Source organism: Octodon degus, unplaced genomic scaffold (assembly GCF_000260255.1).
Source record: "Octodon degus isolate 3935 unplaced genomic scaffold, OctDeg1.0 scaffold00194, whole genome shotgun sequence".
In the NCBI taxonomy this organism is placed as follows: domain Eukaryota; kingdom Metazoa; phylum Chordata; class Mammalia; order Rodentia; family Octodontidae; genus Octodon; species Octodon degus.
In genome coordinates this window covers 42,704-60,029 of record NW_004524770.1, presented here as the reverse complement: position 1 = coordinate 60,029, position 17,326 = coordinate 42,704, and the positions used below count along the sequence as shown (strand labels likewise).

The 17,326-nt window shown below is 42.7% G+C and overlaps 1 protein-coding gene and 1 pseudogene across 4 annotated transcripts in view; both read left to right on the top strand.

Annotated features, from left to right (window-relative positions):
- Positions 1 to 1,091: 1,091 nt before the first annotated feature.
- The window catches only part of Pcmtd2 (protein-L-isoaspartate (D-aspartate) O-methyltransferase domain containing 2), an 18,374-nt gene continuing 2,139 nt past the window's right edge, over positions 1,092 to 17,326 (top strand). The window contains exons 1-6 of one of the 4 annotated variants that reach the window (XM_023704318.1): positions 1,092 to 1,204; positions 2,975 to 3,045; positions 5,024 to 5,354; positions 7,561 to 7,663; positions 8,992 to 9,163; positions 14,850 to 14,973. In XM_023704318.1, coding sequence (XP_023560086.1) covers positions 5,048 to 5,354; positions 7,561 to 7,663; positions 8,992 to 9,163; positions 14,850 to 14,973 — 706 coding nt within the window. In that variant the 5' untranslated portion in view covers positions 1,092 to 1,204; positions 2,975 to 3,045; positions 5,024 to 5,047. Of the gene's footprint in view, positions 1,205 to 2,974; positions 3,046 to 3,688; positions 3,793 to 5,023; positions 5,355 to 7,560; positions 7,664 to 8,991; positions 9,164 to 14,849; positions 14,974 to 17,326 lie in introns of those variants that run through there. The other 3 variants (XM_004644126.2, XM_023704320.1, XM_023704319.1) reach the window with 3 other exon arrangements.
- Positions 11,774 to 12,247, top strand: LOC105743948 (annotated as a pseudogene).

Genomic DNA, 17,326 nt, shown 5'->3' with positions numbered 1-17,326 from the left:
ATCATTTGCTGAAGAGACTGCTCTTTGTCAAAATTGTTTTCGCTTCTTTATCAAAGAAGAGTTGCCTATACTTGTGTGAGTCAAATTCTAGAGATTTATTTCTGTTCCAATGATTATGTTTTTCATGAGTGTCACACTTGATTACATAATTTCATAATGTTATGAAATTAGGTAGTGTTAGTCTTCCAGTTTTGTTCCTTATTATTGTGGTTGCTATACTGGGTCTTTGTCTTTCCATGCAAACTTTTTAAAAAGTATAACCACTTTTTTTTTTTCTTATTCACAGCACACTCCATTGCAGGCTAAATGGCTCTCATAAACGTAGACTCCTTCTGTCTGTGATGTCATTTCTTTCAGTGCCTACTCCTAGGATGTGGTATCAAAACAGAGAAATTAGAGGAGTGTATAGTGGAGCCGATCATGGGACAGGCCCATTTCTCACTCAAAACTGGAAAGACAAAATTCAGAACACTCTTGACAGGTGTTTCTGAAGGACACTTAGACTATAGTCCAGTCAACTGCCTATTTCTCTAGTGAGACTCCATAAACAGTGGAAGTGACTGGAAGTTTAGGTGTGGGATGGAGCTGACCACCAGAGCAGCAGAGTACAGCCTGGCAGTCCAGCAAAGATGGGGCAGGGCATGTCTATGTTTTGCCCTGCCCCGTAGCAACTAGTTCGTCTGTCCCTGCAAATGTTGGCTCTGCCTCCTGTTGCAGGATCGACCCTGACATCCTGCTTTCTCATTTCGGCCTTGTGTGTCGTCTCGAAGTGGCCTTCGTGGGGCGATGTCCCGGCCTCACAGGCTCTGCCTAGCTCCTCGCTGCTAGACCGATGGCCATCTCAGTGCCTGCATCCCCTCTTCAAGCCGCCGGCACTCAGCCACCAACCGCACACATCCTTCTCAAAGTGCGCGCGCGCGGGGTGGGGAAACCCAAGCGCGGCGCTCAGGGACAGACCGCACGCTAATAGAGCCGGCCCACTTGGCGGAGCACAATCACCCTTTTTAAGCGCCGTTGCCCTTTTAAGCGCGAGCTCGAGGGCACGCGCAGACCGGCCGTCGTGCGCAGGCGCAGAAAGCCGCAGGCGGATGTTTGCGGCGGCCGAGCTTGCGGCGGCGGCGCCGGGGCCGCGGACGCGGGAGGACGCGCTAGAGGACCTGCGGCGGTGTCCCGAGCCCGCGGACCGTGGAGCGCGAGCGCTGAGGTAGAGCGCCTCCCTTGGCCCCTCTCCTCCTGCAGCCGTCTCTCTCCGCCAGTCTGCAGAGCGCGAGGCCGTCCGGGCGGGAGGTGCGCCTAGGATGCCCCCAGCGCTTCCTTGCCCCTTCTCCAGAGACGCCGCCCGCAGCCTCGGCCCCGGCGGTTCCCCGCAGTCCCCGCCCCCAGCGTCTTCTCGTCGGGAGCCGTGCTCGAGGCTTTCCCCCCAGCGTCTCCTTCGCCCTCTCCGGGAACCCCTCCCCCAGCATCTTTTTCCAGTGTCTGCCGCCTCTCCAGGATCCCCGCCTCGGCGTCTTCTCCAGTGTCCCCTCTTCCCTTCTGCCGGGAGACCCGCGACGTTTCTCCTCTTGTCCTGCAGCATTTTCTGTCTTACCCTGCTTCACTTACAGACCCCAGATCTAACCTTGACTAGCACTTTATCTCTAGGTAGGAAATTTTTCAGCTAGTTTTCAGGCAAGTCAGGAATTGACAAGGTTGGAAACAAATTCTATCTTCCTTGGCCTTTTTTTTTACAAGTCCCCATACAGAGAAGAGCATTGGCTAGAGCAGCAAGGGAGGAGAATTTGTCTGGGCCTGGTTGCTTTGGGTTTTAGGGGCTGTGCCTTTACCCTTGAATTAGCCAGCTGAGTATCTGACTGCGGTCTTGTGCCTGCAGCGGTGGCCTTCGTTCCTCTCAGCAAAGGAAAGGCTAAAAGAGATGACTATTCATTCTAGTTGCTTGGTGGGCTGTCATTGAAGTGAGTAAAATTGTACCTACAAAAGCTGAGAATTGTGACAGCGGTTGGGGGACTAGAGGGACCCTCTTATGTGGTGGGATTTTGCACATTACCCCTGGTCAGCCCTGGATGTGTTGTGATAAAAAGTTTGACTTTTTTCAAGTGCACTTGTTAGAAAGTCTTTCTTAGGCATTGACTCTACCTAAGGCTTTTGTCCACAAGTAGGGACCACAAATAGTGTACTTGTGGCAGCTGTACTTTAGCTCTTAGAACATCTCTGGTTTTCAAAATGAGGTCTCCATTTTTCCATTATTCTGTCCATAGGATGTATAGTTTTGGGCCCCTTTTCCCGCTGGTCCTCCATATAATATTTTTCTTAGTAACATCTAGGTTGGACTGTGGGCTTCCTTGTGTGGTCTCCCAAACCCGGCCTAGACTAGCATTGACACCCTCATCGCCATATCCGAGCTTGTGTTGACACAGCCTCAGTCACAGCCCACCATTGGCCAATCTTGAGACCTTCCCATGCTTCTGCTGCTTTGTGCTGCACCCCACAGTGGTATTGTATCTTGTGGATTACTGCTGGATAGAGACTATAGTAAATATTAGTGTAAAAAGTGAAGAGCGGAGTGTAAAGGCATAGCCTTAAAGTGCTTCTCATCCATTACTTTGGGAATTTGTATTTGAGTGGATTGCAGAGCCTGGTATAGTGATAGGATTTGGTTTAGTGAGGCTATCTCTTGGCTGTTGTGTGTGTTTTTGGTGGCTGGTAACTGATCATACACATGTCAGCAGTAAGCAGCGATGTTCCTATATGAGCGACTATTAAATTAAAAACCTAATAGTGAGTGAATACCAGAGCCTGCCAGTGTTCACCTACATCTTCCCAGTGGCATTGACTAGGTTACCCTGATTGTGAAAGATTAACACGATACTGTATGTAAAGAATGTTGCTCTCTTGAACATTTTTAAAGAGCTGCTTTGTTGTGTAAAAACCATGCTAGCCCTGCTTTTCACACTGGCTGTGTTTTGCCTCTTTTCAGGTTTGAGGTTTTCACTGGCAGATAGTACCTGTAGAAAGCTGCTAGCGGTTTTATAAAAAGCTGTCCTTTTGATATGGAATATGTTTCCAAAGTAAGGAAAAGTTAAAAATAAGTGATACTGGGCTGGTGAGATGGCTCAGTGGTCTAGAGCACCTACTTAGAACAAGCTAAAGCAAGCAGAACACAGGGACCATGGTTCGATCCCCTAGCACCACATGCCAGCCAGCCCTGCCCCCTGGTGGGCTGACCTGGCCACACACACACACACACACACACACACACTAAATAAATAAATAAATAAAATTTAAAAAAAATAAGTGATACTTAGTAGAAAATGACATGTGCCTAATATATAGCTTGTGTTACCTTTTAAAGGTACAGCCATGAGACTGACATAGAATAAAAGCATTCTATGAGGCTTTTCATGAGCAGGTGACGCTCTTGGCCCAGCACTCAGTAGGATATGTGATTGTAAGGCTTTTACTAAGTAGACCCTTAAGCATCCAAACACATGACTCCACTTTAACCAGTGACCCAGATTTTAATATAACTATTCTGGGCTAGGGGTGTAACCTCAGAACTAAGTGGCTTATCCAAGATTAAACCCAACCTCATTAACCCTTAACTCCATCCATGTAAGTTAACTAGCCATGGACTGTCAACGGTTTTGAAGCACCTCAAAAGATGAAAATTTAATAATTGAACAGTGATATGCAGTTCTTAAATCTTGAAGATTGGCTGTTCTACCTTAAAATAGAAGATAATTTACATCACACTTATCTACATCTGTTGTAAGAAGCTGAAGATTTATAGATGTGGTGATTTATTTTCATCCTTTAAAAATTATTTTTATTAGTACATGTTTGCAGTACATAGTGATTACATTTATTGTAGGGAATTGGCACATGAACATGACACAGCTCAACTCTTTTTATTTTCCTTCTTTAGTCAGCCAGTTGGGTAGATGGGTGTTGTGGAGCCTCACTCTATGTTACTGTTTTTTGTTGTGTTTTGTTTGTTTTTTTTAAATGACTCTCCTGCTGTTAAGAGACGGGAAGGACTGTGAGTGAGGGCTCATTGAACTTTACAGTAACAGCATTGTAATAGGTTGTTGGGAGGCTGTTTCGATGCATTAGGAGTGTGTCTTCCTAAGGAATGGTGGCTTTTTCCCCAGCAGTATATATGTGTCACTGTGTGTTGTATGAAGTAAGGCCATCACTTTGGGAAAGTCACCTGAGGTCAATGTCAACTTGAGAAGGATGTTTAAATAGTTTAGGAAGAGTAAAAGAACATTTCTCTATGTAATAGATGAGGGCAGGTTTTCTTTTTTGTATTACTGGATATTGAACTCTTCCTTGTGCATGCTTGGCAAGTATTCTACTACTGAACCACCCCCACACTTTTAAATTTTAATTTTGAGTATTTTGAGGCAGGCTCTTTTTACATTTCCCAGGCTTGCCTCATTTTTGAGATCTTCCTGCCTTAGTCCCTGTAGTAGCTGGGGTTATAGGCGTGCACCGTTGTCCCTGACTCAGAAGTGTATTTGTGAAAGAGCTAGGAAAACTACACAGCACACACTTAGGGCATAGGAAGTTGTGATAGTAACCCTCTCTTTAGCCTTGAAACTGGTTTTTACGTTTGTTAGAATAAAGTGTTTGTCCTAATGTGCTCTATTTGGGAAGAGTTTGTTTGTTTAAGGTTTTAATCAAAAATTTAAATAGAATATTCATGTCCACAGATTAGTTGAAATTTTGACTTGGTTTGCTATTCCTGTGTATGTTGGGGTGAAGGATTTTGATTAAATTTAGGATACCACTTTAATTTGAATTGAAAATAAACTCAGTAAGCTCTTAGTATTCGTTGGCTTGAATTTCTAATTAAACTAGAATTTTCTTATAAATCTGGCATTTTGGGAGGGTGAGGTAATTAATAAAAGATATTCCATTTGCATTATTGTTAGAATTCAGAATTTGAAATTTCTGTGTTTTGAGCCTTTATTGTTCTGCCTCTTACCCTTGATATAAATAGTTCTTTAATTTTTAACTGCAGTCTTTCTTGAGTTTGATCTTGAACATGGGCGGTGCTGTGAGTGCGGGTGAGGACAACGACGAACTAATCGATAATTTGAAAGAAGCACAGTATATCCGGACAGAACTGGTGGAACAGGCTTTTAGAGCTATTGATCGAGCGGATTATTATCTGGAGGAGTTTAAAGAAAATGCCTACAAAGACTTGGCATGGAAGCATGGAAACATTCACCTGTCAGCCCCATGCATCTACTCAGAGGTGATGGAGGCCCTGGATTTGCAGCCTGGGCTCTCGTTTCTGAACCTGGGCAGTGGTACTGGATACCTCAGCTCCATGGTTGGCCTCATTTTAGGTGAGTGCAGAAGGAGAGTCGAAACCTTTTCCAGACAGAACCAGGCTGACTGCATGCCCTTGTAGAGACTGCAGCATAGTCCTTTGGTAGCAGGTAGCTGTAGGATGTTCCCTTATGAGCTTTTGAGCTCTCAGCCCTTTCCTATTCCTTTTCTCCTCCCACCTATACCTTTGCAGTCTGCTGTGGTTGATGGAAGACCAGAAGAGAGGTGTTAGGTTAATTACTTTTCTCTTGTTGCTGAGATAAAATATCAGATGCCCCAAATTAAGGAAGGAAAGGTTTATTAGCTCACAGTTTGTGGAAGTTTCAGGGGTAATTAGCTGACTCCAAGGCAGGTGGTGTGGCAAAGGGGCACCTGTTCATGGTAGCAGAAGACCGCAAAAAGCAACGAGAGCAGAAAGGGGTGGAGCAGGCAGGCAGGCATGCCTCTTTCCCTCCCTTACCTTGCGTGTGGGCTACCCAAGCCAGGGTGGCTGTAGCACTCACACCCATCATCCCGGCATCGGGCCATTGGGTTCTTTTTTTCCTTTTTTCTTTTTTGCGGTATTGGGGATCAAACTTGGACCTTGTGCTTGTGAGGAAGGCACTTATGCCATTGAGCTATATCCCCAGCCCCCAGCAATGGACCATGAATCAAGCACAAACTCTAGAAGCCCTCATATCTGCATGAGGCTTTGTGGATACATCTAGTTACAAACCGTAACAGGTGTCAATATTGATGTCACATATTTCTTGGTTCACTCGAGCCCTGCTGCTGTCCCATCCCCCTACTCCCCAAGGAGTCTGTTTTCCTTTTGTTTCTTCTCTCCACCTAGGGTCATTAAAGTCTTGATAGTTAGAGTTCCTCCAAACAGTTTGTTTTGTTGTTCAATACTAGAAGAATACATTTATATATTCTAAATACATTTTAGGAATGGGAGTGATTTTAGAAGATATGTTAATTTAAAGCTACTTAAGCTGTTTTCACAGATAAATTATAATAGATATGGGAATATGGCCATTTTTGATATTAATAACTCCAGTATCAGATAACCAAATATTTATTGGATTCCGTGTTGTGTAAAAATGGCACACTAGGGGAAGGACGTCGGCTTTTACTCTAAATAAGGTGGGATGGATTTGCCAGAAGAGAGAAAAGTGGCAATCAGTGCTGTGGAAGATTGCTGTGAGTAGGGTAGGGGCTGGGCTGCTACAGCAAGTTGATGGAGACCTGAGAAATAGCCAGTGACTTTTTATTTTTGTATTTTTAAGTTTTATTTTGTTTGTGTGCATGGTACTAGGTATTAAACCCAGGGCCTTTGTGATGCATCCCCCACCCAGGTCTTTCTTTCTTTCTTTTCTTTTCTTTTTTTTTTTTTTTTTTTTTTTTTGTGTGTGTGTGTGGGGGGGGTAACCAGGGATTGAACCCAGGTCTTTCTAATATTCCCAGCTCTTTTTACTTTTATTTTTATTTTTTCTCTTTATGTATTTCATCCTGGCCTCGAACTCCCTGTGTAGCCCAAGCTGGCCTCTAAATTGTGGTGATCCTGTTACCTTAGCCTTCTAGGTGCTTGGATTATGGCTGTACAGCACCCTCTTTAATTTATTGGATACAGGGTCACACTGCACAGTTTAGACTTGTAGTAATCCTCCTGTCTCAGCCTCCCCAATGCTGAGATTTCAGGTGTGTGCCACTGTGCCCAGTTTCGGGGCCAGCATGGCATGCAGTATCAGGGATTGAACTCTGGTCCTTGCACTTGCCAGGAAGGTTCTTAGGCCACTGAGCTTTCTCCCCAGCCCAGCCATTTTTAAGTTTTTGCTTTTTTTTTTTTTTTTTAGCAGAAACAATATCATATGTTTATTTTAATCAATATATTCCACAGGTCTTTATTACAAGTCAGGTGATGTTAGGCACCTAAGATAGAAAGCAAATGAGATATACACCTATCTGCCTTCCTCTCCCAAGACTCACCCTAATTAGTTTTTGCTTTTTTAAATTTAATTTTATTTCCTTTTTAAGTTTTGTTTTGAGACTGTGTCTCACTAATTTGCTAAATTACCCAGACTGGGATTTATATTGGGATCCTCCTACCTTCCACAGTGCTAGGGGCTAGCTTGCAGCTGGTATTTTTTGATATTGGAACTGATTTGTTACAATTAAAGCAGAACAAAAGGTGGTGAATTCTTGGCTTTAGTCTTTATGGCTTTCTTATTGTCAAACTTTTAGGTCCTTTTGGTGTGAACCATGGGGTGGAGCTTCATTCTGATGTGATAGAGTACGCAAAACAGAAACTGGACTTCTTCATCAGGACAAGTGACAGCTTTGACAAGTATGATCAGATGCTACTCACTGGGACAGCAAGTGTGAATTCAACAAATTTTGGATTAAATAGAAGCAAATTTATTAGTATGCATATGCTAACAATGTTTTAAAAGGTTTTATGTTTTATTTCATGTTATTGGTACAGAGTCTCACTACGAAGTTTGGACTTGTAGTAATACACCTTTTTCAGCCTCCCCAGGGCTGGGATTACAGGGTCCACCACCACACTCCAGGGCTGGTGCTGCATGCGGTCCCGGGGTGAGCTTGGCAGTCAGGCTAGACCGCCGAGCTCTCTCCCCAGCCCACTAGCAGTGTTTTTAAACTACGGTTGGATGGTCCTAGGTTATAATATATGTACACATTCTAATCATTATTTTTTTAATGTCATGGTTTTAAGGGCTTTAGGTTTCATTAAACATGATGTCTTTGTAAACATAATTTTCATCAGAATAAGAGAAGACAAACATTTCATTTCGTTCAAGTTTTATGTTTCTAGTGTAGCCACGTTTAACATGCAATTGTTTCTAAAATAGAATTGTTGCATTTATCTGCAGACAGTTTATACGGCAGCTCCTGCTATTTTATTTATTTATTTATTTTTAAAATTATTTTTATTTTTATTTTTATTTATGTGTGTGTGTGTGGCCAGCTCAGCCCACCAGGGGGCAGGGCTGGCTGGCATGTGGTGCTGGGGGATTGAACCATGGTCCCTGTGCTTTGCTAAGCTTGTTCTAAGTAGGTGCTTTAGACCACTGAGCCGTCTCACCAGCCCCAGCTCCTGCTATTTTAAAGTCAGGCATTAAATTTTTTATTTTAGGAATTACTATTTTTTTTTGTGGAACTGGGGATTGAACTCGGGCCTTTCCACTTGCCAGGCGTCTCCCCGGCCCCTTTTGTTTGTTCTTTTGAGACAGGATCAAGCCATGTAGTCTAAGAGTGGCTTCAATCTCACTGTGTAGCCCAGGCTAGCCTCAAATTCATGGTGATCCTACTATCTCAGCCTCCAAAGTGCTGGGATTACTCTCCAACCCTGGCAGGGATTAAATTTTTAAGAGAAAAAAATTTAAGAGATGCAAAATACGGTTTACTGTACTTGTCAGACAGATCTCGGCTACTGTGATGAGCACGGTAAACAACAGAAAAACTAGAATTTATTTTAAATTTGGATCATGCTTATGACATTCACTTTCATTTTATTTTATTTTGAATTTCTAAGGTTGTATTTGTGTGGTATAATTTTCTTTGGAAATGTGGCTTCTGGCTCTGGGAGCTCATAGTGCGCTGGGATTTTAGCACTGAAGTATGATCTGGGTGATGGGGAGTGTTTCCCTCCAGGTTCGACTTCTGTGAGCCCTCCTTCGTTGCTGGCAACTGCCTGGAGCTCTCCCCAGGGTGCTCTCGCTACGACCGAGTGTATTGTGGGGCCGGTGTGCGGAAGGAGCATGAGGAGTACATGAAGAGCCTGCTCAAGGTCGGGGGCGTCCTCGTCCTGCCTCTGGAGGAGAAGGTCAGTGTTTCACGGCTGACGGATTTCTGTGCTGGCAGCCAAGGTCTCTTTTAGGCAGTTCACATATATTCATGCTTGTAGCAGTATCTACCATTGTATAAATTAAGAAAAAGGGGCGAGGCCAGGTGTGGGGCTTGTCCAGGTCCCGCAGACCCGTGCGGAGCACACCTGACATGCATGCTAGGCAATGCGGGCCGTGTGGAGTGCACCTGACGCGTGCTTGTGGCCCTCCTTCCCGCCACCCTTTTCTCCATTCCTCGTGTTCTTCTCTCCTTTCTTCCTCACTCCCTGCCTCTTTTCCTTTACACTCTTCCTTTCTACTCCAGCTCTTCTCATGTTTAATTCTAATTGATGTAATGTCAGAATTATATAGGACACTGTCAAGGTATTCCATTTTTTTTTTAATTATTATGTGTGTGTGTGTGTGTGTGTGTGTGTGGCCAGCTCAGCCCACCAGCGGGCGGGGCTGGCTGGCATGTAGTGCTGGGGGATTGAACTGCGGTCCCTGTGCTTTGCTAAGCTTGTTCTAAGTAGGTGCTTTAGACCACTGAGCCATCTCACCAGCCCCAAGGTATTCCATTTTGTTATTCTGTTTTGGTGAATATTTTATAGAAATCCTTGTCTTGTGGGAATCTTGTTCAGTTGTACTGTTTGGTTTTGTTTGTGTTTCAGAAACAAAATGGATTAAAATTAATTAGTATATCAAGCAGGCAAATTAGTCACCATTAAGATTTTCTTTTATTCCATAGAATTTGGAAAAGCAGATATGATAAAAATGAGCTAGTACATTCTTTGATGTTACCTTTTTTTTTTCTTCAGAAAACGATACACAATTTAGAAAATATACAAAATATGAACATTAAGAAAAAGTGCTTGAGGTTGGTCGGGGAGATAGCTCAGTAGAATAAGTGCTTGCCTGGCAAGCGCAGTGTCATGAGTTCAATCCCCAGTACCAAAAAAAAAAAAAAAAAAGAAAAGAAAAAGTGCTTGGGGGCCAGCCAGATAGCTCAGCAGACTAAAGCGCCTGCTTAGGCAGAGCGCAGTGACCAGGTTTGTTCCCCAGCATGCTGTGCTGATCCCGCCCCTGGGGCGCTCTGAGATGGCAAATGAGACTGTGCGTGGTGGCACGCACCTATAATCTCAGCACTGGGGAGGCTGAAAACAGGAGAATCACTATGAGTCTGAGCTACGTAGTGAGACTCTGTAGACCCTGTACTACATACAAGGGAAAAAAATAGCCCTGCTTATAATCTCTGACATCATTGCTCTTAGTATGTGATACTCAGTACTTTTAAATTTGTGTTCTCTTTTTCAAAGCTTATTGTACATATTACAAGTACAAGTTTACAACTTTAGTGTTTTATCCAAAAGAGTCCATTAATATAATTTTAAGTTATTTGATACTTAATATCAGTTTAGGATTTACATAGTATCCTGTTGTTTGTCAGGTTTCTTAACTGGCTCCTATTACTGAGAGTTGGGCTGTATATTATTTTTCTATTATATAGAGACATTACTGAATGTCTGTAATTTTAAAAATTTCATGTATTTGAGTATGTAGCTGTCCAAGATAGGCGGTGCTTCTTTAAAAAGTTATAAAACTGGGGCCGGGGAGATGGCTCAGTGGAATAAGCACTTCCCTGGCAAGCGCAGGGTCCTGAGTTCAATCCCCGGTTCTGAAAAAAAAAAAAAAGTTATAAAACCATTATAAACCTAAAAATTAATAATTTGTTCGTATCTTCAGACATTCAATTCATGGTCAAATTTTCCTTGTCCCCAAAATTTGTGTATTGGAAAGAAGAACATATATAAGAGTCATCTGTTGCATTGTTGTCAAATATCTTCGGAGTCTTTTTTTGTTGTTTTTTTTGCGGAACCGGGGATTGAACTCAGGCCCTTGCACGTGCCAGAGAAGTGCTTATTCCACTGAGCCATCTCCCCGGCCCCTTAGGAGTCTTTTAAAAATAGGTTCTCCTTTAAAAAATTTTTATTGGGGCTGGGGAGATAGCTCAGTAGAATAAGCGCCTGCCTGGCAAGTGCAGGGTCCAGAGTTTAATCCCTGGTTCCGGAAAAAAAAAAAAAAATAATAATACGTGTTTGCAATTCCTTTCTTTAACTTTTTTTGCTATTTAATTTTTCAAAGAATTGGTCATTTGTTCTGTGAATGTTCTACAGTCTGGATTTTGCAGATTATATATTTCTATGGTGCTGTTTTACATGTCTTTCTGTTCTTTGTATATTCTATATATGGGTAGTTGGGTTGTGATTTGATTAAGTTTGCATTTGAGATATTTTGAGGGAGAAGAGTACAAGAATATTTACCAGGGGCTGGGAGGGGCGCGGGGCTCCTCCGCACAGCTGCCGCTTCCTCTCGGGGTCTCCTTCCTGTTCTGGATGGTTTTCTGAGTCTGGCTGCCGCCGCCACCCGCCCGTCCTCGGCCCATGACCCGCCCCCATGACACGCCCCCGGCCCGCGTCCACCCAGCGTCCACCCAGCGCGACCTCCGTTGTTAGTCTAAGGGCCGTGTCTGTGCCACTGAGAGCTAAGGACCGTCCAGACGCGGCGAGGCTGAGCACACGCGGACACCGAGGGCCGGGACAGCGCGGACCATGGCGCTGAAGCGGATTAATAAGGAACTTAGTGACTTGGCCCGGGACCCTCCAGCACAGTGTTCTGCAGGCTCGTTGGGGATGATGTGTTCCATTGGCGAGCCACACTTATGGGACCTAATGACAGCCCGTACCAAGGCGGTGTATTCTTTTTGACAATTCATTTTCCTACAGACTACCCCTTCAAACCACCTAAGGTTGCATTTACAGCAAGAATTCATCATCCAAAAGTTAACAGTGATGGCAGCGTTTGTCTCGATATTCTAAGATCACAGTGGTGTCCTGCTTTAACTATTTCTAAAGTTCTTTTATCCATTTGTTCACTGCTGTGTGATCCAAACCCAGACGACCCCCTAGTGCCAGAGACTGCACGGATCTACAAAACAGACAGACAAGTACAACAGAAAATCTCGAGAATGGACTCAGCAGTGTGCCTGTGATGCTACCTTAAATTCAGAATCACCTGCATTGTAGCTGGGATAAACTTTAAATTGCTGTTTCTTTTTTGATTTTCTTGTCCGGCTGCTCCCCTATCAGACCTCATCTTTTTTTAATTTTATTTTTTTGTTTACCTCGCTCCATTCATTCATATGCTCATCTGAGAAGACTTAAGTTCTTCCAGCTTTGGACAATAACTGCTTTTAGAAACTGTAAAGTAGTTACAAGAGAACAGTTGCCCAAGATTCAGAATTTTTTCAAAAATGGAGCATGTGTATTATGTGGCCAATGTCTTCACTCTACCTTGGTTATGAGACTAAAGCATTCCTCACAGCTCTAACTGCTGAAGAAGCCATCTGGGGGGGTGGGTGGATGCTCGGTGATCTCGGCAAGGAAGCAGCATTATTCTAGCAGCATCCACGCTTGTTGAGCCTCCACTGTTAGAGATCTGAGGTTACGTGATATACTTTATGCTCATAACTGATGTGGCTGGGAAGTGGTATTGAATTTATAGCATCAGCGGAACAGAAAATGTGATGTATTTTATGCATGTCAATAAAGGAATGACCTGTTCTTGTTCTACAGAGAATGGAAATTGGAACTCAAACACCCTTTGTATTCCAAAGTAGGGTCTCAAAACATTTTGTAATTTTCATTTAAACTGTTAGGAGGCTTGGAGCTATTAGTTAATCTACCTTCCAATACACTGTTTAATATAGCACTGAGCAAATGATGCAAGTTGTCAATGGATGAGCGATCAACTAATAGCTCTGCTAATAATTGATTTATTTTTCTTCAGTAAAGTTGCATAAACCAAAAAAAAAAGAATATTTACCAGATATTTATATAGTCATCCCCTTGGTATCTGTAGGGAATAAGTTTCAAGACCTCCCCTTCCACCCATTAAGATACCAAAATCCACAAATCTTCATTCAAGTAAGTACCTTACTAGAAAATCACATAGTATGTTATGAGTATTTAACCTGCACAAATCCTTCATCTACTTTTAACTGATCTCTAGTTTGTTTATGATATCTAACACAATGCAAATGGTATGTAAATTGTTTCCTAATGCATTGTTTGGAAAATAATGACCAAGAAAAAATTGTGTCCAGAACAGAGGGTTTTTTTTTCTTTTCCTGAATGTTTCTGGTCCATGATTATTTAGTTTAAAAAAAACCAAGAAAAGAAAAAAAAGATAGGGGATTATAGTTTTACTTAAATTTTCATGCATCATTTAATGATTAAAGATTTGATTTTCATTATAACTAGAAATTCATATTTTTAAGAATATTTGGGGGGAGCCCGGGGAGATGGCTCAGTGAAATAAGGGCTTCACTGGCAAGCATAAAGGCCTGAGTTCAATCCCTGGTTCTAAGGAAAAAAAAAAAATGGGGAAAACTTTTCTCGGTGCATAAGAAGGTGATTAATTTGTTATTTACCTAGTACGTGGCTATGTAATCCACTTACAGAATTTCAGTTTTAGAAGATTGGCTGGTTTAGATATTTTTAGGGAAGGCTGGCATATAATCTTATATGACAGAGCTAACCCAAAATAGTACTGTGTCCTACTTAGGCTGTATGGAAACTAACCTAGTCACACTGAACACGTGGATATTGACTGTGCTGTCTAATTGAATATTCCGTACTAAGAAATGTTTTGAGGACCTGCACTGCAGTGTATGAACCACCAAATCCCAGTGCACCAAGGGTGCTGTTGGGGTGTATCCTTCCTAGAAGAACGAGCATAATTGCCTAGGAATCCAGAGAGAGAAATCTGCACTGAAGACAGTTACAGTGTATGCGGTAGTGCCTAGCATTTGGGCCTCTCCTGCATCCTTGTAGTTGTAGGAATTATAGAAATGTCTGTATATTCACACTTAACAGGGAAGACTGGAATTCAAATTTATTTATTTATTATGAATTTAGGACGGGGTCTACAGGGTGTACAGGGTCTCACTATATAGATTGTACTTAAGGGCTGGGGAGATGGCTCAGTGGAATAAGCACTTCCCTGGCAAGTGCAAGGGCCTGAGTTCAATCCCCAGTTCCGCAAAAAAAAAAAAATAAATAAAATAAAATAAAATAAAAAAATAAATCATTAGATTGTACTTGTAGTGGTTCTCCTGTTTCCAGCATCCCAAGAGGTGGGATTACAGGTGTGTGCCACCATGTCCAGTCTTGGTCAGCCCTGGGGGCGGGGCGGGCACAGTGCGCCAGGGATCGGACCTTGACCACTCTGCTGTGCCAAAGCAGGCATTGGAATTCAAATTTGATTGGAGCATTGTGCTTTTCTGTGCCTTCAGTTACTTTTATGTCAGAACAGCCCACTGTAGCTTCCTTCCAGTCACTGATCTTGTCTGAAGAGCCTGAGAATGTAAGAATCTCCACCTTTCTAATCTAAGCACTTCCTCAAGTAACCCTTTAATAAGTTGTGTGTCATGTGTTCGTCCTTTAAACAGAAGGTGCTGAAGCTTGGATGCATTCTGTACTCCATGCCGTATCACATTAGGGTTCCTACTGCTGGCTGCTTTCATTTAGTATAGCTGTAGATTTAGGGTTGTTATATATAGGCTGATCACAAATACACGTTATCTAATAGCCAGACCTTTTGGATATTCTTTTGTCTTTGGAATAGTTGACCAAGATAACACGCACAGGCCCTTCTGCTTGGGAAACCAAAAAGATTCTGGCTGTTTCCTTTGCTCCCCTGGTCCAGCCCTGCCGCTCAGAGTCAGGAAAGTCCAGACTTGTCCAGCTACGTGAGTACATGCATCATTCTTTTTAAAAAAATCTTTTAGTCTCGTTAGAATTAGAAAGGAAGCAAAAATTATAAGCAATCTCTCTGACCAAAACCTTAGAATTGTACAAAGGCTTTTAGGCACTTAAAAATTATAATTTATAGGGGCCGGGGAAATGGCTCAGTGGAATAAGTGCTTCTCTGGCAAGTGTAAGGGACTGAGTTCAATCCCTGGTTCTGAAAAAAAAAAAAAAAAATTAATAATAATAAATAATAAATGATTTATTTTTAGCACATCCTAAGTTATGTTAGCCATCTTTTAAATATACAAAGAACTGCCACTGGTCATGCTATAGAGAATAGAAGATTCACAAGGAATGGAGCTTTTTTGCCACGTAGAATACTTAGACTGTCTGCTGGACTTGTGCCTGAGTCACAGACCTGCTTCTGTAGGGAGAGGAAGGTTAGCCCGCCCGTTCCTGTTCATCTGCAGGGTGCACCCGGAGGATTTGGTGGAGGTTTGTTTGCTGACTCTGAGTGTCACACCTTCAGGGTGCAGACCCCATAAAGAGCTGGCACCAGAGCAGCATTCATCGTCATGTTTTAGAATTTAAACAGTTCAGACAGAACCGGAAATTCTAGTTGATTTGATTTAAATTTAAGCTATCATTTTAAAAATTTGAAAGAGGAAAGGAAGAGAGAAAATAGTATACATACCTTTGGCACCCAAAGATTATATTTCTGGTGAATCATTTCAGAACTATTTTTTAAAATTTTTTCTTTCTTTCTTTTTAAAAAAAAATGTATTTTAGTAACAGGTCTACAGGGTCTCACTACGTAGATCGGACTAGTAGTGATTTTTCTGTTTTCAGCCTCCCAAGCGCTGGGATTACAGGCACGCACCACCACACCCAGTCTCAATTGCCAGCTCACCATGCCCCGGGGGTCGGGGCCAGCACTGTTTTTTTTAATTTCCGAGGATTCATTTGTCAGTCACATTTGGCTAAGTACAAGTCATGTGGCATAGGCAAGGTCCATTGGAACACGAAAAGTAGTTTAAAGAGACCAGGGGTGTTTGATTTAGGATGATGATGTTTGTTCTTGCTGTTTTCTTTTATTTTTCATTTTTAATGTATTTTGGTACAGGGTCTCACTATGCAGCTTAGACTCTGGTCCTGCTGTTTTCAGCCTCCCCAGCACTGGCATTACAGGCGTGCACTACCATGCCTTGGTGGCCGGGTCAGTGTGCCTGGGGGCATGGCCACTGCAGAACATGGTTCTGTGGATTGATTCCCTGGCCCTGCACTTGGCTAAGCAGGTGTTTAGTCCACTGAGCTATCTCGCTGGCACTTGTTCTTACTGTTTAGACTAGAAAGTAATTCCCTAAAGAAAGAAGGAGAGGAATGGTATTAAAGAATATTTACCTCCCAATGAATCCTTAGAATTGTACACGAGGCAAAACTAAAAACACACATTCTAGGGGCCGGGGAGATAGCTCAGTAGAATAAGTGCTTGTCTGGCAAGCGCAAGGACCTGAGTTCAATCCCCGGTTCTGAAAAAAAAAACCCCAAAAACCAAAACACACATTCTCCCACTGTGATCAGAGTTGAAAGTAGGTTGGTTTATAGGCTAAATTTGAGGTTATCATGTGGAAGGCCTCCACATGTTTACATGCAGATAGAACATGCTTGACTTCTGGATCACCCTGTTGGTCAGGTAGAGGGTAATCTTATTACATATGTGTTTGGAAAATCTTTACTATAAAACTTTAAGCAAATGCTGCTGTTGATAAGTTGTGGCCTTAGTTTCCAGAGCTGTAACAGAGCGTGGGAAGGGACTTGTTCATTGTGGTATTGATGAGATTTTTTTTGAAGGTCTGGTTGAAAATGAGTCACTGTGTGTGAGGTTTGATCAGATCTTGATGAGTCTTGACAGTGTGTTGGCTATCTTGAGATGCTCGTTTTGAGGGAGAAAGCCAATGCTGGGTGATAAACATTTATGTAGTTATATTTAGAGTCCCTGAAGTAAATAATCAAGTTATTTGCAGCTTTTATCCTACTTGGCTGGAGTTTCCTAGGCTAGTGAAGACTGAACACAGTAGGATAGAGAAATAGCATGAACAAAGGTGGTGAGGCCCTATTGTTAGTAGTTGGGTGGTACCCAGGTTGTTGGTGTCCTGAACAAAGAACTGAACAAGGTACACAGAAAAGGTAGCAGCATATACGCTTGTTGAAGGTGCAACAGAAGGAGACTCTGCAGAGTGAGAACAGCTGGTGAACAGACTCACAGCATCCCTGAAGATAATGGAAAGGATTCTTTTATATACAAAATTCTTGGGACTGGTGAGATGGCTCAGTGGTCTAAAGCACCTACTT